Genomic DNA, 24,007 nt, shown 5'->3' with positions numbered 1-24,007 from the left:
TTAAATAATCAGGCCCCATCTTATCTTAATGACCTTGTAGTACCATATCACCCTATTAGAGCACTTCGCTCTCGCTCTGCAGGCCTACTTGTTGTTCCTAGAGTATTTAAAAGTAGAATGGGAGGCAGAGCCTTCAGTTTTCAGGCCCCTCTTCTGTGGAACCAGCTTCCAGTTTGGATTCGGGAGACAGACACTATCTCTACTTTTAAGATTAGGCTTAAAACTTTCCTTTTTGCTAAAGCATATAGTTAGGGCTGGACCAGGTGACCCTGAATCCTCCCTTAGGTATGCTGCAATAGACGTAGGCTGCCGGGGGATTCCCATGATGCATTGAGTTTTTCCTTTCCAGTCACCTTTCTCACTCACTACGTATTAATAGACCTCTCTGCATTGAATCATATCTGTTATTAACCTCTGTCTCTCTTCCACAGCATGTCTTTATCCTGTCTTCCTTCTCTCACCCCAACCGGTCGCAGCAGATGGCCCCGCCCCTCCCTGAGCCTGGTTCTGCCGGAGGTTTCTTCCTGTTAAAAGGGAGTTTTTCCTTCCCACTGTCGCCAAAGTGCTGCTCATAGGGGGTCATATGATTGTTGGGTTTTTCTCTGTATCTATGAAGCGCCTTGAGGCGCCTTTTGTTGTGATTTGGCGCTATATAAATAAAATTGAATTGAATTGAAATTGAACATTTTTGGGGAAGTAATCTGTAATTAGTTACTGATTACTTTTTTCAAGTAACTTGACCAACACTGATGGGAAGCAGGGAAAGCTGTGTTGAGAGGTAAAATAATTTCTTTCTCATCACACAAAAAGAAAGAAGAAAACAAAAATATTAAGGAATTAGAAAAAAACCATCAAATCCCTAGAAGAAGCCTACGCGTGCGACCAAGATCAGGAAACATTGAACAAAATACGCAAAACAAAACTAGAATTAAATGAGATAATTGATAAAAAAAAACAAAATTCTTACCACAAAGACTACGCTTACAAAATTATGAACATGGTAATAAATCCGGTCAATTTCTAGCAAACCAGCTAAAAATAAATAAAGAAAAAACAACTATAGGTGCTGTTCAAGATTCATCTGGGAAGTATATGACCCGAAACAAATAAACAACATTTTCAGGGATTTCTATAAAACGTATTCACCACAAATAAACCCGTCTAAAAAGGAAATTGATCAGTTTTTGGACAACATAACTCTTCCAAAATTATTAGACACTCAAGCAATGGCACTGGATTCACCACTGACACCAGGTGAACTCCAGGAAGCCCTGATAAGTATGCCCAGTAATAAGGCTCCAGGTCCAGACGGCTTTCCTGCAGAATTCTACAAAGAATTCTGGACGATTCTAGCACCAGTTTTCTATAGAACGTTGTTGGAAATCAAAGAAAAGGGCAGACTTCCATCAAATATGAATTCTGCAAACATTAATCTCCTGCTAAAACCAGGCAAAGACCCTGTATATCCCTCAAGCTATCGTCCAAAATCCCTTATAAATGTAGACCTTAAAATAATCTGCAAAGCTCTCTCAAAGAGACTGGAGAAAATAACCCCCCTCTTAATTCATCCTGACCAAACTGGTTTCATAAAAGGTAGGCACTCATCAACAAATACACGTAGATTACTTAATTTGATAGACTACTCATACAGTAAAAACCTTGAAACTACCATATTTTCTTTAGATGCAGAAAAAGCGTTTGACAGTTAACTGGTCAATTTGGTAAAGTAAATCTGTTGGGCATCCTTCTTCGCCTTTAGACAATAATTCTGATGGCAAAAGAGCCAAACGGGACAGGCAAAAAAAGGAAGGAATACATGCACGTTCGTGTTAATGCGCAATGGGAATGTGTTTAAATATGGATTTTGCATTTTACATTAGCAGTGCAATGAAATAATCATTTTATGCTTTTATGTTCAGGAACACAAGTCAGCAATAACCACAGAATGCAGAATATTTTATTTGCTGCAAACATATATCTATATCAATATTTAATAGAAATGCTGATTGTATCATAATTATACAATTCCTGAACAAATTTAAAAGGTATAAATATATAGTGTAGCAAGCGTGTAAATGAATGCTCCTCCACACTGCTTCCCCTGGAGGATAAACGAGACATTACCACTGTTTTTCCTTAATGCCGCTTCGGGGAGTTATTACTCATGGTTGCATCATCCACATCAAGGGCAGAGGATATCGTTATGGCCACCCATCAGCCTGAGAATCGGTCAGGATTCCAAAGGGGACACTAAAAAAAGGACTCAAACAGATGAACTTTACAAATAAAGAAAACTAAACACACATAAAGATGTGACTTAGAGAACATAGAAGACACTAGGAAAACCAGAGACAAGTGTTGCCTTCCTGGGCAACAGGAAGGCAACACTCAAGGGAACTAATTAACCATTTCTCAAAAAACCAAAACAGTCAAGAATTAACAAAATTTGAAAAATTCCAACACAAATGCTGGGTCACAGACACAAAAACACCCAAACAAACACCCAAACAAACAAACAAACAAACAAACAAACAAACAAACAAACAAACAAACAAACTTAAATAATCTTAACTTCATTGGACAACTTAGCAAGAGTTGCATCATCCTTTGATATTCCACCTTGCTTTGACTGACATTAACAATTAACACCTCTAATTTGAGCACTGTCATCATTTGATCACTAATGAGAGCATGTGGGAAAACAGTCATTACCTACAGAGTCAAACAGTCATTAGCAGCAATTAAAGGGCAACACACAAGCTGTTGAGAGCCTGGTGAGACTCTTAATAATAATGTGTGTGTGCATGCGTGCATGTAGGTGTGCATGTCTCTGTGTGTTATGTAAAACTCAGTGGTTATTAATAGTGGGAAAAAGTTGAAGTTGAAAGTGAAACAAACAGATATGTGTTTGGAGACAAGTTCTGTACAATTACATTTTCCATTGTATCAATATTATGATTGTCATTTAGTTTTGCGATTTTGCACTGACAATCTAGCCCACATCCCATCACACATTTGCTAGTGTTTAATTCTTAGTCAGGTCATTTAAAAACAGTTTTATAGCTTCTGATTATGGAAAATAAGATTGAAAACCAAATCCAAAAAACATGACATGCTGTGTAAAATGTAAAAGGTCAGGCTATGTTTACCACAGTGTAGCATTTCCTCTTCTTTTAACAACAGTCTGTAAACATCTGAGAACTCCAGAGACCAGTTACTGGACTTTTTGAAGATGAATTTTGTCTTGTTCTTGTCTGATATAAGATTGTAGCTGTTTAGCAGCTGGATTGCATTGGGATTTGTTATGGCTAATATCTCATAATTAGCACCACATATTTGTGTTTTATACTTTATTGTATACAGTAAAGTAATGTAAAGTAGTATTAGATGTAGATTGCTATACTCAAATACTAACATACATAAACAGTTCAAGTTCAGATTTATTTATATAGCACTTTTTAAAAAGTGTTGAACAAAGTACTGTACAATAACATGGACAAAGCAGAAGACATAAACAAAGAAAAATAGAATAGTGTTTTAGAAGAGAATAAAATCATAAAAAGAATAATAGTAAAAAACTCATGATGAATCAAAAGCCATAGAATACAAACCAGTCTTCAGACAGATTTTAAAAGTATCCAGTGTTGGGGAGGACCTGATATGCAAAGGCAATGTATTTCACAGTTTGGGGGCAGTCACAGCAAATTCCCGATCGCCTCTATGTTTTAATCTGGACCTATGGACAACCAAAAGCATTTGGTCTGCAGACCTCAAGGATCTTGGGGGAGAATACCAGGTTAGGAGGTCAGCAAGATATGTAGGGGCTAGTTTATGCAACGTCTTAAAAACAAGTGTTAAGATCTTAAAGTCAATTCAAAAGCTGACTGGCAGCCAGTGTAGTGATGCAAGTATAGGAGATACAGTGGGGCAAAAAAGTATTTAGTCAGCCACCGTTTGTGCAAGTTCCCCCACCTAAAATGATGACAGAGGTCAGTAATTTGCACCAGAGGTACACTTCAACTGTGAGAGACAGAATGTGAAAAAAAAATCCATGAATTCACATGGTAGGATTTGTAAAGAATTTATTCGTAAATCAGGGTGGAAAATAAGTATTTATTTTATTAGTATTTATTAGTATTTATTTAAATATTTAATAGTATTTATTTATTAAATATTTTTATGAGAAAGTTATTTTCTGTTATTTTCTGGGGGTGGCTGTAGCTCAGGTGGCAGAGCAGGTCAGCCACTAATCAGAAGGTTGGTGGTTCGATCCCATGCCAAATATCCTTGGGCAAGATACTAACCCCGTGTTTGCCTACTGGTGGTGGTCAGAGGGCCCGGTGGCGCCTGTGTCCGGCAGCCTCGCCTCTGTCAGTGCACCCCAGGGCAGCTGTGGCTACAATGTAGCTTGCTATCGCCAGTGTGTGAATGTGTGCGTGAATGGGTGGATGACTGAATGTAGTGTAAAGCGCTTTGGGGTCCTATGGACTAGAAAAGCGCTATACAAATGCAGGCCATTTACCATATTTTGGAGCCCCAGCTGCCGGAATATTACTGCTTTTTTAGGATTTTTTTTTTTACAGTGTAGTTTTCTAAGGGGCCAAGGTCATAATGGTCAGAAGGAGCAAAGACAATGACCTGAGTTTTCTGTTCATTTAGATTTAGAAAATTTAGAGCCATCCGTGGCTTGATATCTTCTAGACAATCAAACAGTCCCTTCAGAGGATTCACCGATTTTCGTTTCAGTGGTAGGTAAATCTGAGAGTCATCTGCGTAGCAATCAAATGAAATACCATATTTTTTAATAATTAATCCCAACGGAAGCATATAAATTGAAAATAGGACTGGACCAAGGATAGAGCCCTGGAGGACACCCCAAAAAGGTGTGGTCCTTGGAGACAATGTGTCTCTGAATCTAAGAGAGAAAGTTCGATTAGATAAGTAGGATTTAAACCATTCCAAAGCAAGCCCTTTAATTCCAGCACATTGTTCCATTCGAGTGATAAGAATCCTGTGATCTACTGTGTCAAAAGCAGCACTGAGGTCTAATAATATTAAAACAGCTGAGTGGACCTGTTAACAGGTAATGCCTGATTTAGATTTTTATAAGAGCAGGCGAAGGGATCTGCTGTATTTGAATTGATTGTACAAGATCGGAGTTTGGGCACAGTAGATCTACCAGGCTACCCTGAAAAGGGAACCTCAAATAGGACAGGCATGTGTTCCGAAAAATTTACAGTATGTTACAGATTTCAGTGTCAAAGAGTGACAGGCTGTAAAAAAGTACAAAATCCAGGGTATGACAGCATTCGTGAGTTGGGCCTTTGACTGATTGAACAAGATTAAATGAGTCTATAAGGTTTAAAAAATCATTGGTAAGCAGAGTATTTAAGCAACAAATGTGAATTACTGAGCACAGAAACATCTGTGCTCTGTATGGCCTGGAATTCCAAATTCCAAATGGGAGATACCCCCTCAGCTGGTGGAGAATGACTGAGCTAAGAGCCTGTGGGACTTCCAGATACAGACGAAGAAAATCATGGTGGCTAACCAACCAGACATTGTCGTGGTGGACAAGCAGAAGAAGATGGCCATAGGAAGATGGAACACAAGAAGGTTGGGAAATAACAAGGACTCGAGAAGATGTGGAGGGTGAAGGTAAAAGTGGTCCCAGTGGTAATTGGAGACCTAGGTGCAGTGACTCCGAGCTAAGCAAGAAGCTCCAGCAGATCCCAGGACCAATACTGGAGATCTCTGTCCAAAAGAGCACAGTCTTAGGAACAGCTAAGATACTGTGCAGGACACTCAAGCTCCCAGGCCTCTGGTAGAGGACTGGAGTTTAAAGGACTGACCACCCACAGAGGCAAGAGGTGATTTTTTTGTATGTGTGTGTATACAGTATATAATAACAATTTAAAGCTGTTCTACAGCAATGGAAGCCTTGAAAACAGTTGCTCCAACTTTTCTGGACAACTTACTGCGGCGGGGTGTGTCTTAGGTGTGGTGGCTGCTGAGACACACCGGAGCTCCATCAGCTCATCAAGCCTCACCCGCAAGGTGCCGAAACCCAGGTGCTGGGATGGCGGAACCAGGACCGGACCAGCCAGTCGCCGGACCCAAGTGCTGGCCCAAATGGTTGCCGAGCTCATGGCCACACAGAGGGAGCAGTGTTTTGCCATCAGGTGGAACAGCTGCAGGACCGGATGCAGCTGATAGGGACTCTGGCAGCTTGGGACAGTTTCCTGGCCGACACCGCCGCCGGCCCCACCAGCATCCCTTAGCTACATAGGGGAGGGAGGCAACTCTTATGCTATTCTGGAGATCAGCACGCCAGAGGAACCGACCCTGGCCAAGTCAGAGATCTGCGCACTGTCTGGACCTGCTCATGCCGAGCCGGAGGTCTGCATACTGGAGGGATCTGCGGCAGGGGAAGCTGAGACACACCGGAGCAACAACAGCTCAACACACCTCCCCTGCATAAAAGAGTGTGCCAGGAACCTTAGGTTGTTGTTGTTGGGGTTTTTTTGTGTGGGGGGGGACCCTGAAAAACTGCAGCTGTGTGCTGGAGAACACGGAATTATCCCTCTTAAAATGATTAAAATCACACAGGTGTTTCATGTCAGGTGCACATCATTAGTACATCGTTACTCAGCATTTTAAAGGAGCCTTGCCTATTTAAACCTCAGATTTATTTTAGTGTGCTCCTGACTGTTGGGGTTGTTTTGACCCAGGTTATTGTTGCCGTGTGGTGCTGTTACTCGCCACACCATGTGGGGGCATTGTTTGTACTCTGTGATGTCTGTGTTATGTAAGTTTCCAGGTGGAGGCTGACCATTGGTGGAAGAGGGAATGAGGCCAGCTACAAATTGGGACCTGACTGAGCCGGCAGCCCCTCCTCCTACTTCCTGTTTCCAGTGAGCTGCGCGTTTGGGGCCCTTCGTGCCGTGTGACAGAGCTAGGCTGCAGTAAAAACAGTTTAGAGAGTCGTTTATCTGGACATAGTAGCTGTAGGGGTGGGAAGTTGTTTCTTTTACAACCTTTTTCTCCTGTTTTGGGTAGGGAGACAGGTTAGAGGTTTGTATTTTCTTTTGGGGTTGACTCACTATAGTTAAGTTAGTTCTGATTCATTTCCAGTGTGTTTTGTTTGTTGTTTTGGCCATGCCCACCCTGACGCTCACTACCTGTCAAGTTAATAAAACGACTAGTCATTGCAAAGCTGTGGCTGTGTGATTTACTTATTTTTATTATTTTTCTTGTGTTGCACTCCAGCCCCCCAAGGCCAGTGTGTAACATAATTGGGGGCTCGTCCTTGCCCGTTTGTGTTTTGTGGGGTTCGTGTAAATGGTAAATGGACTGATTCTTATATAGTGCTTTTCTACTCTCCCGGAGTACTCAAAGCGCTCTATACAACATGCCTCATTCACTCATTCACACCCATTTCTAAACTCAAGTGAAACCTAAACTGCATTCATACTCCGATGAAGCATCGAAGGGCAACTTGGGGTTAGTATCTTGCCCTAGGATATTTGCCATGCAGACTGGGGATACCAAGGATCAAACCATCAACCTTCCGATCAGTAGTTGATCTGCTCTACCACCTGAGCCACAGCCACCCCGTGTAGGCGTGTGGTGTTTGTTGCTTTGTGTGTCTATTGTTTGGTGGCTGGTGTGTGTTGTTGGCCGCAAATGGAGTTTGATTTGGATAAGTTCGCTAAGACTCCTACCTTGCAGCAGTTGAACAGGTGTAGAAAGGAGGATTTGCTGCTTATTGCCGGCCGTTTTGATGTGCATGCTCCAGTGGTGGTGAAGAAGGATGAATTGCGGCGGCTGTGGCCTTGGGTGAGCGGGGCCTGTTGGCGGGTGTGGCGGTTGCCAGTGAGGCGGGCGAGGCTGCTGTGGAGCCGCTAGCTCATTTACCTGTTTTTTCCACTACTCCTCCTGTAACCTCTTCTGCTGTAGCTCCTCCTATTCCTACGGTGGGGACGTCAGCTGAGGAGCTCCAGCTGATGCTCCGCATTAAGGAGGTGGAATTGAGTAATCACAAGTTGGAGGTGGAGGCGATGCACCTTCGGGTGAGAGCGCTAGAGCTAGAACGCCAGCCTCCGCCATGTAGCCCTACGCCTGCGCCACCCACACCTGGTCTCACCCAAGCTCCCCATCAAGATTCTGATGTGGGTAAGCACATTAAATTGGTGCCACCCTTTAGTAAGTCTGAGGTGGATTCGTTCTTTGCTGCTTTTGAGCGTGTTGCTACTGCGTTGAAATGGCCGGAGGAGGTCTGGGCCTTGCTGCTGCAATGTTGGCTGGTGGGTAGGGCTCAGGAGGTTTGTGCTAGTCTCTTGGCAACTGAAAGTTTAGATTATGATGTTGTTAAGGCTGCTGTGTTGCGTGCTTTTGAGTTGGTGCCTGAAGCGTACCGTCAGAAACAATCTCCCCCGCTTTCAAGGCGTAGCCCTACAGTGGCGAGTGGGGACCGCAGATGTTTCTATTGTCATGAACTCGGTCACCTCATTACATTTTGTCCAGTGCGATGGACAAAGGATCGCAGACTAAAACCACATCCAGTACAGTGTTGTTCTACTGTGGACCGCCCTGGGCCAGTGCCAGATGGGGTTTTTCCGGTGGCGATAGATGAGGTGTTCAGACCTTTTGTCACTGTCTGGTGATGCAGCGGACCAGGTTCCAATCACCATTGACCAGGAATGTTATTTTAATCTCACTGTGTTATTATTCACCCACACTGTCAGTATTCCATTATTACTTCATTAGTCTGCATCAGTTTATCATGTATCATGTACCATGTAATACAGCACCAGCATAGCCTGAGGCCCAACAGGTCCAAGTCATCTCAGGACACTTGGACCCACAATTTCACATTACTACACACGATACACACTTGTTTTTGTCTCAGATAGGTTGAGTGAAAACATCTGGAGTACAAGTCCGGGAAAGGGTTGTTATCTGATGAGTTCTGGGGGAATTCTATTGACGTCATAATGACTATAAAGCTTTCTGTCTTTGTGCAGACGGAGAAGAAGTCCGGCTCCTCCCACACTGTACTGTGTGTTTTAATAAAATAATCTGTGTTGACCCACTATGGACTTTTCAGTCGTATGTCTCTTCCTCAAAATCGAACCACGACACCATATTAAGGGATACGGGGGCCAAAGCATTCTGTAGCGCGGCGTGGAATTGTGCCTTTCTCTCAGCAGTCGTATTGTGGCTCTGATTTGTTGGTGTGGGGGATTAAGATGAGTATTTTGCGCATGCCGCTTCATACTATTACCTTGACCTCGCCCTTTGTATCGGGCGCAGTGCGGGTGGAGGTGCAAGATCAGCTGCCAATTGAAGGCATTGATCTTAGTCTGGGAAACGACTTGGCTGGGGGAAAGGTGTTTCCGGCCACTCCTGAAGTCACTGAATGTCCTACTCTGGATATTTTTTGTCATACCTCTCCTGGACTTGGCGACTCCACAGTTTTCCCGGCATGTGTGGTTACACGTGCTTGGGCTCGTCTCCTTGGTGATGTGGTGGTACCATACTACTTACTAACACTGCGCCTGTACCAAACCCATACACAGCATTATCAGCTATCACGTGTGACCAAAAGTGGTTCATGTGTATTGACCTGGCAAATGCATTCTTTTGTCTTCCACTGCATGAGTCACTCAGGGACATTTTCTCATTCACATACAGAGGTCAGCAATTCAGATACACACGTTTGCCACAAGGCTTTGCACTTTCTCCAGGCATTTTCAATCAGGTGCTCAAAGAGGCCCTGTCAACATGTAATTTGCCTGATGGATGTACATTAACCCTCCTGCCATCCTTTAAAAAACTCACACCCATCACCCTAGGGACCATTCTCAGCCACGCCATAAAAAGACCATATATCCATATTTTATTCCACTTTAAATTAGCCAACCTTGTAAAACTACTTCTCCCTGAAATATTCATGTAAAGTTTTAATTATATTTTCGTTGTTTTAACCCTTCAAATCCCAGTGTTATTACATGAGCGCCCTGTGTTATAAGCCCCAAAAACCAAAAAACGAAACTAAATATTTCCACAAAAAACCAGTTGAAGTAATATGTGATTGTCATTATAAGTAGGCCTTTAGATGGACCAAAGATTGGCACCAACATACATTTTGACCTGCCATTATTTTTTTTGCATTTTTTTTGCAATTTAAAAATTAAAACTTCAAGGCCCTGAGTCTTCATTGACATCCAAGAAAAGAAGAAAAAATAAAATCATATGATGATAATTTGGGGTTGAAAAATAGCGTTTATAATGGAAGTCAATGGGCAGAAAATGGTCCCCAGGGTGATGGGTGTGGGGATTTCTGCTGCTCAGCCATTTTAGGCTGATTTAAGGAATTCACACTGGAATATTAACATTGACAGGTAAAAACTATCCTGTGGCAAGTTTGGTTATATTCCACTGAACACAGTGGAAATGGCAGCCATTTAACACATAGCAGTGGCACAAAAAGGTCCCAAGAAGGCAGGAGGGTTAATACAGTATGTTGATGATCTTCTCATTGCAGCTCCGTCAGCAGCGGATTTTGCAGCAGCCTCGCTCGTTGTGTTGAATAGATTGGCAGAGGGTGGCTTCAAAGTGAGTAAAGAAAAGTTGCAGTTAGTTCGACCTGAGGTAACATTTTTGGCCAGGTAATCGCACACAAATCAGCGGGTTTGATGAACACACACACAGACCAAATTCTGACACATCCAAAACCGCGAACTGTGAGAGAAATGCTTTCTTTTCTTGGTTTGACAGGTTACAGCAGACAGTTCATTCCGGATTATGCAGGTAAAACTGCCCCTTTAAGGGGCCTAATGAAGCAAGTTGGCGTTCGAAATCTCAAAGCTGAGTTGCCTTGGACACCTGACACCGAAACTGGGAACTGGAGAAGGCCTTGGCTGACCCAGATGAGGTGAGTATCATAAAATGCAAAGCGCACTCACAAGGAACCAGCATGGTGGCAAAAGGAAGCCAGAAAGCAGATGAAGCCGCAAAGGAGGCGGCAGGCTACAAAGGACGGAGACAAATGATACAGGTAACTGCAGAAGAGGAAGTGTCCACTAACATGACTGAGGAAGTCAAACAGGCTCAGGAGGAGGCATCCCCGTGTTAACAGCCAAAATGGCGAAACAGAAGGTGAATGAGGCCCACGGGCTTGCCCACGTGGGGGTAGCACAGATGGAGAGAAACTTGTGTCATTGGTGGCATCCTGAGTTGAGAGAAATCTCATCTCTCATATCTGAGACGTTCTTGGATGGTTCTGAGTCACATAATAGCCCTTCCCCGGAGGTAGACGGTGACAAATCTAAAGTTTTTAGTGTAGTATCAGAGGACTTGTGTTTGGCAGTGAACAGGGAGCAGCTTGTTGAGGCTCAACAGTCTGATGATACTTTGTCTGCCTGCCGATCTGCTGCCCAGCAGCAGGTGGCTGTACCTGGTCCTGCATCCTACCAATTTGACCGCGGGGTTCTGTTGCACAAGTGGACTCCGGTGTCTGGGTTAGAGGGTGATGTGGTCACTCAGATTGTGGTGCCGACGGAGTACCGATCCCAGGTTTTGAGTCTTGCCCATGAGCATCATCTGTCGGGCCACTTAGGGATTAGAAAAATGTATGACAGAGTGCTCCGCTATTTTTTTTGGCCAGGGCTTAAATCTGATGTGGCTCTTTATTGTCGGTCCTGTCATGTTTGTCAGGTGTCTGGCAAGCCCAATCAGGTCATCCCTCCTGCCCCTTTACATCCTATCCCTGCAATAGGTGAGCCCTTCGAACATGTCATAGCGGTCTGTGTAGGGCCCTTGCCGAAGACCAAGGCAGGTTACCAGTATGTACTTACCATAATGTGTGCGACCACACGGTTTCCAGAAGATATTCTACTGCGATCGCTCAGGGCAAAGGCCGTTGTGAAAGCACTAGTTCAGTTTTTTTCTACATTTGGGTTACCAAAATACATTCAAACCGACCAGGGATCTAATTTCCTGTTTAGGGTTTTTGCTCAAGTTATGTTTGAACTGTCTGTTAAGCACCGGGTGACTAGTGCTTATCACCCAGAAACTCAGGGGGCATTGGAGCGATTCCACCAGACTCTAAAGGCCATGTTGCGGAAGTACTGTGTTGAAACTGATTCAGAATGGGATGTGGGCCTGCCATTGTTGCTGTTTGCCATTCGAGAAGCCACACAAGAGTCCCTGGGTTTTAGCCCGGCGGAGTTGGTTTTTGGACACACTGTGCATGGACCCTTACGTCTGCTCCAGGAGAGGTGGCTTGCAGACCAGCCGAGACCCGCGCACAATATACTTGATTATGTGAGTTCGTTTAGGGAGAGGTTGCACGCTGCGTGTGAGTTGGCACGTAGCTCGCTTTCTAATGCCCAGAGCAATATGAAGGAGAGGTATGATAGGAAAACCCCCAAGCGCACCAACATGGGCTCCCCTGTTGTGACGGTGGGATCACCCTCCTACCAACCTGAGGTGGATGGGTTGCATGAGCACCAGGGACCAAGTTCTGGGGGACGCTTAGAGAATTCAAAAATCCTGGAGGATCTTGAGGCTCATTTGTTTTACTTGGATGAGCCCCTCAAGCAGGACATATATAGTCTGATTTGTGGCCATGCCATGCTTTTTAGTGACAAAAAGAGACTCAAACCACCGTGCTTGAGCATGATAAAGATGTTGGTGACCACAGGCCCATTAAGCAGCATGCCTACCGGGTCAACCCAGTAAAGCGGGCTGTTATGAAGAAGGAGGTGGAATACTTGCTGAAGAATGGTTTTGCAGTCCCTAGCTTAAGCCCCTGGAGTTCACCTACCCTTTTGGTGCCTAAATCTGACCAAACTCCACGCTTCTGTAATGACTACCGCAAAGTAAATGCCGTCACTAAACCAGACTCTTTTCCGCTCCCACGCATGGATGATTGCGTAGATAGGGTGGGTTCAGCCAGATTTGTCACAAAGTTGGATCTTTTGAAAGGTTATTGGCAGGTGCCCCTTTCACCACGGGCGGCTGAGATCTCTGCTTTTGTGACACCAGACCACTTCCTGCAATATACTGTGATGCCGTTTGGGTTAAGAAATGCTCCGGCCACGTTCCAAAGACCGATGAATATGGTGCTATTGGGTGTCCATGGCTGTGAGGTTTACTAAGATGATATTGTCGTTTATTCACCATGTCCATGGCCAGAGCACATGGACATGGTGCGGGAAGTTTTTGCCCGGTTGAAGGATGCCTGTTTGACAGTGAATCTTGCCAAGTGCGAGTTCGGCAAAGCTGTGGTTACCTATCTGGGGAAACAGGTGGGACAGGGGCAGGTACGCCCTCTCACGGCCAAAGTCCAGGCCATTTTGGATTTCCCAGTACCAACAACACGGCGTCAACTTCGCCGTTTTCTGGGTATGTGTGGCTACTACCGTGGGTTTTGCCACAGCGGTTACTCCCTTGACTGCGTTGACAAGTCCGTCACACCTCCTTTTGTGGAACTCTGACTGTCAGGAAGCATTTGACTCAGCCAAAGCCCTGTTGTGCTGTCCCCCAGTTTTAGGTGCCCCTGATTTTACTCGCGTGTTCAAGTTAGAGCTGGATGCCAGTGCTTAGGGTGCAGGTGCTGTACTTTTGCAGTACACCTACTGAGTACAACCCATGTTCCAATGTCCAGCCATCTGTTTGTGACCTCAAGCTGAAGTGCACTTGGGTTCTGCAGCAGGACAATGATCCAAAAAACACCATCTCTTAATGCCTTGAGAAAACAAACTGAAGACTTTGGAGTGGCACTAATAAAACCAAGGAGCTGGTGTTAGACTTCCGCAGGCACAAGCATCCTCCACTGCAAACACTGAACATCCAAGGTGGCTGTGGACAGCTACAGATACCTTGGTGTTTATCTAAACAATAAACTGGACTGGACTCATAACTCAGACGCCCTCTACAGCAAAGGGCAGAGCAGGCTGTGCCTGCTGCAGAGACTCAGGTCTTTTGGAGTGAAGGGCTCACTCCTGAAGACCTTCTGTAGTGTTTTCAACGAGGATGTTGGTGACACCGAGTTAAACCACAAATGAAGACCCTGGAGTTTAGTTACAGCTTGTTTAATTGTCTCCATGAACATGTGGTGAAAACTGAAATGACAGAAAATAAACTCCATCTCAAGAGGCAGAAGCACGTTTACATCAATAAAGTGCATTACTCTCACTAAAACATTCATGTTAGCAAAATATACATTAATATCCAAAGCTATCTATATGAACTGTCATATAAAGTAACTTACGGCGTTCCAGCCTGATAATTCGGAGTAGATGGCATTTGATTACATCTCCATACTGCCTTTAGCATGAGGAGCCTGTTTCTCAGCAAAACTGAGTGCTTGACCAAAACCGGAAGTGCTTGACCGGAACCGGAAGTGCCCCGCCAGAACAGGAAATACATTTTAGCGATATTTTCCTTTTAAACAAAACGTATGTAAAGCATGAATTATTCATTTTAACAACACATATTAATTTTTTAATGGCAAATCTTTTTAGAATTATTTATTTCAAACTTATGAACCTATTTATTCAGAGAAATGCCTTAAGGGCAACACACCTTCTATAACTCTGTGGTGGCCTCAGCCATGTTTTATGGTGTAGTCTGCTGGGGCAGCAACATCTCTGCCAGGGACAGGAAGAGACTGAACAGGCTGATCCACAGGGCCAGCTCTGTTCTAGGATGCCCTCTGGACCCATTGGAGGTAGTGAGTGACAGGAGAATGGCGTCATCCGTGTTGGACGACATCTCCCACCCCATGCAGGAGACTCTGACAGCACTGAGCAACTCCTTCAGTGGCAGGCTGCGGCACCCACGGTGTGGGACGGAGAGATTTCACAGGTTCCCCCCATGGTGTCAGACTCCACAACAAAGACTTTTGCAGCTGATAAAACACACACAAACCCACACATGTGCAATAAGACTAAGTGCAATACTCTTTTTATGACAAAGTTGTATTTTAACTCAGTTGTATATAGGATTTGTATTCTATTTTTATCCTATTGTATATATTATTTGATTTGATTTGATTCTATTGCATACAGTATTTTATTTTATTCTATTCTATTCTGCAAGTTGTGTACAGTATCTTTCTTTATATTCTTATTGTATTCCAGTGTTCTCTAATTTTTGCTATATAACTTTGCACTGTCCATTTTCTGCTGTGACAAAACAAAATTCCCACGTGTGGGACTAATAAAGGTTATCTTATCTTATCTTATCTTATTTTACCTTATTGTATCTTCTCTTCTCAAACAGATCCACAGAGGATGCCATCGCCCACGTCCTACACACCACTCTCAGCCACGTGGACAAGAAACAGGGTAACTATGTGCGAATGCTGTTTGTTGATTACAGTTCAGCGTTTAACACAATAGTGCCCTGCAGACTGTTCACAAAGCTGAGGGATCTGGGACTTAACAGCCGTCTGTGTGCATGGGTGTTGGACTTCCTCACTGGCAGAACTCAGGTGGTGAGGGTGGGCAGGTGCTTCTCCAACAGCATCACCATCAACACAGGAGCACCTCAGGGATGTGTCCTCTCGCCACTGCTCTACTCCCTCTACACTTCAGACTGTGTGGCCACCCATGGCTCCAGCACCATTGTGAAGTTTGCTGACGACACAGTGGTGTTGGGTGCCATCTCCAACAACGATGAGGCGGCCTACATGGATGAAGTGAAGAATCTGGCATCGTGGTGCCAGGACAACCACCTCCAGCTGAACGTCAGCAAGACCAAGGAGCTGGTGGTGGACTTCAGAAGGGGTCAGCACAGAGACTACAAGCCCATTATCATCAATGGAGCTCCAGTGGAGAGGGTGCAGTCCTTCAAATATCTTGGTGTCCACATCTCCTCAGACCTGACATGGGCTGCCCACATTCTGGTCCAGACCAAAAAGGCTAGGCAGCGCCTGTATCACCTACGACAACTGAGGAAGTTCAGGGTCTCTCCAAAGATCCTCAGGATTTTCTATACAGGCGCTGTGGAGAGCATCCTCACACAGAACATGACATCGTGGTTTGGGAACAGCTGTGTGAAGGACCAAAAAGCTCTCCAGAGAGTGATCCGTACAGCAGAGCGCTGCTGCAGGATTGCTCTCCCCCCGCTTCAGGACACCTACACCAGGAGATGCCGGACTAGAGCAGCGCAGATACTGAAGGACCCGTCCCATCCTGGCAACAAACTGTTCCAACTTCTGCAATCTGGTAGAAGGTTCCACATCTTCCGGGCAAGGACAGAGAGACTCAAGAGGAGCTTCTATCCCCAAGCCATCTGTGCCCTAAACACACACACCCGCCCTCTCACATCATCTATAATTGACTGAGACAGGACTCTTCCAGACACTCTAAACCCAGACACAATGTACATTTCAAATTCCTTTAAATTTAAATATGTTTATATTGTCTATCCTGTAAAATAGTCAGATGTCTATTCATATTAATGTACAGAATTCACCTGCTTGCTGCTACTACTGCACATTCACCCAGTGTATATACTATATGTATATATATATATATATATATATATATATATATATATATATATATATATATATATATATATATATATTTTTGCACATGTCGAGGAGCGTGTCAGGCTACATTTCACTGTGTGTTATACTTGTATAACTATGCATGTGACAAATAAAGAACCTTGAACCTTGAACCTCTTAAAACCCTCCAATGTGGCTGAATTACAACAATTCTGCAAAGATGGGTGGGCCAAAATTCCTCCAACACGCTTGATTGGAATTTGATTTTTTGCCCCCTAATAATAAAGCCCTTCATTATGAAACTTCATTTTGTTTTCTTGTGTAATCTTTGTCTTATATTTTAATTTGTTTGATGATCTGAAACATTTGGGTGTGACAAATATACCAAAAAAAAAAAGGAATTCAGGAAGGAGGCAAACAATTTTTTAACACCTTTGTCCATTACAGATACTAAAATTGGTCTGTGAACCCTTATGGAGCAAATGTACATAGGGCTCAATATGAGATGAGATGAGATAGCCTTTATTTGTCAGTTGCAGGTCTTTTTCCCACAACCAAGATGACAGACCTTGCCGACCGTACATACAATACACAAACATCACACTGGGGAGACAGGTCAGGCCAGGTAGCGAGGAAAAAAAACATGGAAATGTGTAACACAGAAGGATAATACAGGAATGCACAGATATCAACACACCATAGCACAATAAACACAGACAGCAACATGGGAAATATGTGGAAGGAGGGACCTTTTTTAATGAAGAGAACATGGGAGGAGTAAAAGAACAAGATAAACCTAATCAGCTCACCTCCTGTGATGATGATGGAGGGAGTTGAATTCTGCTTTCCACATCTGCTCAACTCCTCTTGCAGAAAGGCTCTGCATCCTGTCTCAGTTTCCACGCTCATTTACATGATAATATCTTCTATCTCTGTGCTCACTGCAACTCTTAACCTGCTGGTCATCATCTCCATCTCCCACTTCAAGTAGCCACATATTTTGTAAAGTTAAAAGATTAATAGCTTATTTTAAGGAAAAACTTAAAAAAAAAAAATAACAACTATGAATTTATGCTGCAAGTAACAAGTTCTTTTTTTCTCTAGGCAGCTCCATAATCCCACCAACTTCCTCCTCCTCTCTCTGGCTGTCTCCGATTTCTTTGTGGGTCTCTATTTACTCTTTTACATAATGTTTATAGACGGCTGCTGGTATTTTGGTGACTTCATGTGTATTCTGTATTATGTTATTGGCACAATTAACACCTCTTCCTCAATAGGAACCATGGTACTGATATCAGTTGACCGTTATGTGGCCATTTGTGATCCTCTGCATTATCCCACCAAAGTCACTGCAAAAAGAGTTCAGATCTGTGTTTCACTGTGTTGGAGCTTTTCTGCCCTTGCTGGTAGTTTCCTCTTAAAGGACAACTTGAAACAGCAAAGCAGGTTTAATTCTTGTGTGGGAGAGTGTGTTGTCCATATTAACTTTATTGAATATGTTGCAGATCTTGCTTTGAACTTCCTACTTCCTATTACTGTCATTATAGTTCTGTATTTGAGAATATTTGTAGTGGTTGTGTCTCAGGTTCGGGCCATGCGGACTCATACTGCAGGTGTCACATACCAGTGTTCAAGGAAGGGAAATCCAAAGAAATCAGAGATGAAAGCAGCCAGGACTCTTGGTATTGTTGTAATTGCATTCTTGTCATGCGCCTTACCATTTTATTGTGTCACACTCACAGGCCAGAATGCCTTCCTCAACGGATCATCTTCTGCATTTGTTTTATGTCTTTTCTATTTTAATTCGTGCCTCAACCCTATCGTCTATGCCTTATTCTACCCCTGGTTTAGAAAATCTATTAAGCTTATTGTTACATTTCAAATACTGAAGTCTGGCTCCAGGAATGCCAACATAGTCAAAGTGACAGAATAGTGACTAAAACGAGGTCTCTACTGTTTTAGCAGCAGTTTACGAGTAAGTCAGCCCAAACAAGCAGTGTTATATTTTCAGATTGCAACATTGCTCACATATCCGTGTCGTAACTAAACCAAGAAACAAAATAAAGTAAAAATGTGTTTGCCCATAAATGCCTCTTTACTATTGCCCTCATCACTACCCTGAAATCAACCCCTTGTGCTTTGAATCAGGGAACAGTAGATAATGTGTTCAAACAGAAATTCTTAATTATTACAGCCTTCACTGTTTCCTTGAATTCACTTTACATTACTTTTTTTAAATTCTTTTTTTCTGTAAAACCAAACCAAAGAAATACTGAACAAATTTCATTCATTGAGTTTAATGTTCATAACTGTGTGAGTTAGGCCTAACTTTCTGCAGATCCAAAGCAATAGGCATCATTTTGAATCACTGTAGTATTGTAGTACTTGTAGTGAAAATTAGCAGTCAGGTAATATATAAAGTAAGGCTCTTTCAAATGTTTTTAATATTATAAAAACATCTATTTTAATGCAAACTATGATGTATGAACAGAGGAAACAGAAGTTCAAAGTGGGTTATTTCTGAATTTGTGACACCATCACAAGACCAAAATACAAAGAATAACCAAAACAAAAGAGGTCTGGATTAGGCAGTCTGGAAATATCCTTTAGGCTGCTGGGTGGGGGATTCCCATCACCCACTAAGCATATTTCATACACTATCTGTGTTTCTATACACTACCTTGTCAGGTGATGTGAGGTAGAGAGAAGCAGAAGTCTTGTCATCACAATTGCAAGTGAGTAAACTTTCAGTTGTGAAGTTGTGAAACCATCTAGCTTTATGGTCAGAGTGCTAAAACAAAGCTTTTCCTATTTTCAAATAATTAAGAATTAAAGTATTATTCCATAGCCAAGGTAAATGAAAATATTAGTTTGAACAATATGTTAAAAATTAGTTTCAGTAGTAAAAATGTTTTCTGTGCTTATACATGATCCAGTTTCAACTTCGGTAGATTAGTGGGTGACTGCAGAAATGCGAGAAGATAAGAACTCAGCTACAAAACCATCATTATACGTGACTAGGGATGGGTATTGATAAGATTTTCAAGATTCTGATTCCATTTTCGATTCTGTTTAACGATTCCATTCTTTATCGATTCTTTTTAAGAAAGGAGAACACTAAGGTCGATTAGCTTAGAACTTTTGAAGGCAAACCATTTCTCACTCACTATCGATAACTCCACAGTTTTCCCTTCTCCTCAGGTAAAGAGCCTTGGTGTCATCCTAGACAGTTCACTTTCCTATAAATCTCACATCAATAACCTCACCCGTTCTGCCTACTTCCATCTACGTAACATTAACAGATTGCTTCCTTCTCTTTCCACCCAGTCTACGTCCATTCTTGTACATAGTCTTGTTACCTCCCGTATTGACTACTGCAATTCTCTTCTGCATGGTCTCCCCCAAAAATCCCTCCATAAGCTTCAACTGGTTCAGAACTCTGCTGCTCGCATTATCACCAGAACCCCTGTTCTTCAGGAACTTCACTGGCTCCCTGTGAAATTCCGGATAATTTTCAAACTTTCTCTGCTCACCTTCAAGGCCATTCATAACCTCGCTCCTTCTTACCTTTCTGACCTGTTAACCACCACTTGTTCTGCCCGTTCACTTCGTTCCTCTTCTTCTGTCCAGCTTACTGTACCCTCCTTCCGCCTCACCACCATGGGAAGCAGAGCTTTCAGCTGCTCTGCTCCCAGGCTGTGGAATTCCCTGCCCCCTGAAATAAGAAATATTGGTTCTCTCCCCCAGTTTAAATCCCAACTCAAAACTCATCTGTTCAAATCTGCATATTCACTGTGAATCCACTGTTTGTTCATTTTATCTTGTGCTTTTATTTTATTGTTCTTATTCTGCCATTGTTTTACTAAGTGTTTTATCCTATTGTAAAGTGTCCTTGGGTGACATGAAAGGCGCTCATAAATAAAATTTATTATTATTATTATTATTATTATTATTATTATTATTATTATTATTATTATTAATAATAATAACTTTGTTTTATATCTTCTCTTTGAACAAGATAGAAATTTAGGAGTAACATGGCCTTACAAACCCAACACTGAGATCTTAAGTGATCCACAGCCTACGGCTCTTCAATGGGGTGTCACAGGGTCCCCGGGGAAAAAAATTGTAAATGTAAAATAAATATTCTTCTGTAGCAATAACAAAGTATAACATAAATTATTCTGTAGCAATTACACAAGAATATCCAGTAATGTCCCTGCCTACAATTAAACACATTCACTTACCGAAAATCATCTGCTGTGGCAAATGGGTGCAAGCCTTTGACCACAAAGTTAGTCACTGCTCGGTGACATTCGTTTATCCTGGTCTGAAAGGAGACGCTACCGCTAGACTGCAGCGAGAACTGCCAGCATCTGAACCAGACTCTTCCTTGGTTTTCTTGGTGTTTAGGGTGAGGTTATTGTAGTTACACCATTCTGACAGTTGCTGGACCTCATCCCTGTAGGCGGTGTCATCATTGTTGGTGATGAGCCCCATCAGAGTGGTGTCGTCTGCAAACTTGATGATCATGTTGCAGGGGTGCGTAGGGGTGCAGTCACTGGTGTAGATAGTGTATAATAGTGGACTCAGCACACATCCCTGTGGTAAGCCAGTACTGAGTGACAGGGTGGATGATCGCTGGTTGCCAACCTTGACTGATTGTGAACGGTCTGTGAGGAAGTTTTTGATCCATGCACATGTGGAGGGGGGGAAGTCCAAGTTTACCAGCTTGTCTATAAGAATGTCTGGGATGATAGTATTGAAGGCCGAGCTGAAATCAACAAAGAGCATCCTTACTGATTGTTGGGAAGCATTTAAGTAACAAAGTGTTGCAGGTTACCTTTGTGGTGGCCATCTTGTTTTCCCAGTAAAGAGGAAGCCTGCCTCAATTGCAGCTCTTTTATAGGCCAGTCTGTATTAAGAAGGTGTGTCTTTAGAGTATTTAAAGGGAGTAGGAAATGGATGAGGGGCCATTTTGAAAAGTTGCTGTCTGCATGTGTATGATGTTGGCAAGAGATAATAAAACAATTACTTTAATTAAGATAGAGTGAAGTCTGATGTTTCCCTCACCGCCCCTCACTGTGTAACACTGATGTCCCAGGATTCTCCAGGTGATGAAGAGCGGAGTGGACAGCAGTGGAAATTGCATCCTCTGTGGACCTATTTGCCTTGTAGGCAAACTGGTGGGGGTCGAAGCTGGGTGGGAGGCTGTCCTTTATGTGTTTTAGGACCAGCTTCTCAAAGCACTTTACAACCGCTGGAGTCAGTGCGATGGGTCTGTAGTCACTGAGGCTACTGATGGTGGTGGACTTGGGGACTGGGACTATTGTTGATGATTTCAGGCAGTGAGGGACAGAGGCATGTGTCAGGGAGAGGTTGAATAGTCTGGTGAACACAGGAGCCAGCTGGTCGGCACAGGCTTTGAGCCCTCTACCAGGTATTCCAGCAGCTTTCCTCTGATTTACTGCTCTGAACACATTGCGGACCTGATGTTGTTGGAGGCTAAATGTGTGGGGGCTGTGCTCAGAGGACACTGTGGGCAGGGTGGTGTGCATGGTGGGGGTGACTGCAGTTTTCTCGAAGCGGGCAAAAAAAGTGGTTAAGTTCCTCCGCTAACGAGATGTCCATATTATCTATATTTGTCCCATTGGCTTTGTAATTGGTGATGTGTTTCAGGCCCTCCCATACCTTCCTGGAGTTGTTATCAGAGAGGTGATCTGAGAGCTTGTTTGAATAGTCCAGTTTTTGCTGCTCTGATGCCTTTTTTAAGGTCTGCTCTTGCTCTGCTGTACATGTCCTGGTCCCCCCTGTATGCAGAGTTGCGTGCCTTTAACAGTGCCTGAACCTTGCTTGTCATCCAGGGTTTACGGTTGGGGTAGAACCGGACCCGCTTTTCCGTGGTGACAGTGTCCATGCAGTGTTTGATGTAACCCAGCACTGCGGTTGTGTGAGTCTTGATCTCCTGGAAGCTCAGTAGCACAGCTCTCTGTGTGATGTCTGCTGTGCTGAAGATGATCTCTGATCCTCCTGAAGACTCTCTCCTGGCCTCAGCTCCCATCTTGTGGACGATCTCAGCCACTCCTTCTCGTCATGGCACCTCACGACATCTACAGATTAAAAATAACACTCCTCTTGCCACACGGCTTTCACCATGTGTCAACTCCCCAATGAGACATGCACAAGAATGTTGCACAGTCTCCCTAAAACAATCTCCAGGGTTTCCCACTTGGAGCAGCCATACTCCAACCTGTAACTCTGTGTAAAAACATTAATCAGCAGTCACATGTTAAACTTGTTTAACTCCCAGCTCCACCTGGAGCCTGTAAACTGGAAAACAAATCTGTTAAATCAAACTTCACATTTGCAACCAACTATAGATCATAAGGGTAATAAAGTATTCAGCATAACAGACAAGTATCATGTGCAGGTTTTCTCCAATCATTAAATCACTATTATTGCCATAATTTGTCCCAAATCATGAATCATCCCAATTTATTCCACAATTTAATCTGTGACTTTCCTTAAACAATGTCACTCCACCCATTTCATCACTATGAGCTCAATAGTGGCCAGCTAATGAGCCCATATTCAACTATTTCATAAACACTGCATCTCTTATTTGTTTCCTCATGTCACTTGTCTGTTTTCTGCTGAATCCTCTACATGCACTCTTAGAAAAAACAAACATTAGGAACACACATGGATCGTCCTGGTGGGCAGGTGTCGGCCATCCACATTCCAGAGGTGCCGTAAAAGGCCATAAAATTAAGCCTGCTGTAAAAGGAATGACACTGGTTTCAACACAGTATAACAGCATCACCAACTCAAAACCTGTAAACACAGTTTTCTTCACACATAAACCCAGAAATTCTGTAGTAGAAAAACATTAACTAGTTACTGCTCCTGTAAAAAGAAACACATAAATTCATCCATCCTTTCGTTCTGTCTAGGTGGAGGTTAACCTTGAGTCGTGGTCAAGTCTTATCAGCTTTTACCAGTCGGTTTTTCCTCTTTCACTCATTCATTCATACATTCATTCTCTCTTTCTTTGCTGATAGTGGAAACCTATCGTCGCATTTAGTTTCCACTTTCAGCAAAATGACGTCATTTCAAAAGAAAAAGGAGAACTTTAGATTGGATTACTTCGCTGAATCCTTTTTAGGCAGGGACTCTCATTTTCTAATTGTCCCAGATAAGTGGCTTTCTCCTGAGCCCATTTTAATGTGGAGAAACTCACTTGCAACAATTTTCTCGACGACGTGTAGCGCTTTAATTCCCGACGTGCAGATCTGCTTAAAGAAAAGAAATTCACAAACAGAAATCAGTGCACTGTTCAAAAATAAAAATAAAATGAAAAATAAAAGATAAAACTGTAAAACAAAAGTAAATAAAAATACAGAAGCCCGGTCTTAGGACTTGTTGCAGTATATTCTTTCTCTTATACGTGAGAAAACACCAAATCTAAAACTTGGTGCC

General features: G+C 43.0%; 1 protein-coding gene and 1 long non-coding RNA gene across 2 annotated transcripts in view; one reads left to right on the top strand and one right to left on the bottom strand.

Moving 5' to 3' along the window:
• LOC145421025 (uncharacterized) overlaps positions 1-24,007 on the bottom strand; it is a 353,506-nt gene that overhangs the window by 30,984 nt on the left and 298,515 nt on the right. The gene's annotated exons all lie outside the window — the stretch shown is intronic.
• LOC113008506 (trace amine-associated receptor 13c-like) lies at positions 17,346-18,461 on the top strand. Its single transcript, XM_080291010.1, has 2 exons — positions 17,346-17,515; positions 17,633-18,461. Exons 1-2 carry the CDS (start codon positions 17,346-17,348, stop codon positions 18,459-18,461), a joined length of 999 nt encoding a protein of 332 aa, XP_080147136.1.

This window comes from Astatotilapia calliptera, chromosome 16, assembly GCF_964374335.1.
Source record: "Astatotilapia calliptera chromosome 16, fAstCal68.1, whole genome shotgun sequence".
NCBI lineage: Eukaryota > Metazoa > Chordata > Actinopteri > Cichliformes > Cichlidae > Astatotilapia > Astatotilapia calliptera.
This window is presented reverse-complemented; position numbering and strand designations above follow the sequence as displayed.

Coding starts and splice junctions, on each gene's coding strand:
- LOC113008506 (XM_080291010.1), top strand. CDS start 17,346: ATGATGATGGAGGGAGTTGAATTCTGCTTTCCACATCTGCTCAACTCC. Junction 17,516..17,632: donor ATCTCCATCTCCCACTTCAA/GTAGCCACATAT, acceptor TTTTTTCTCTAG/GCAGCTCCATAATCCCACCA.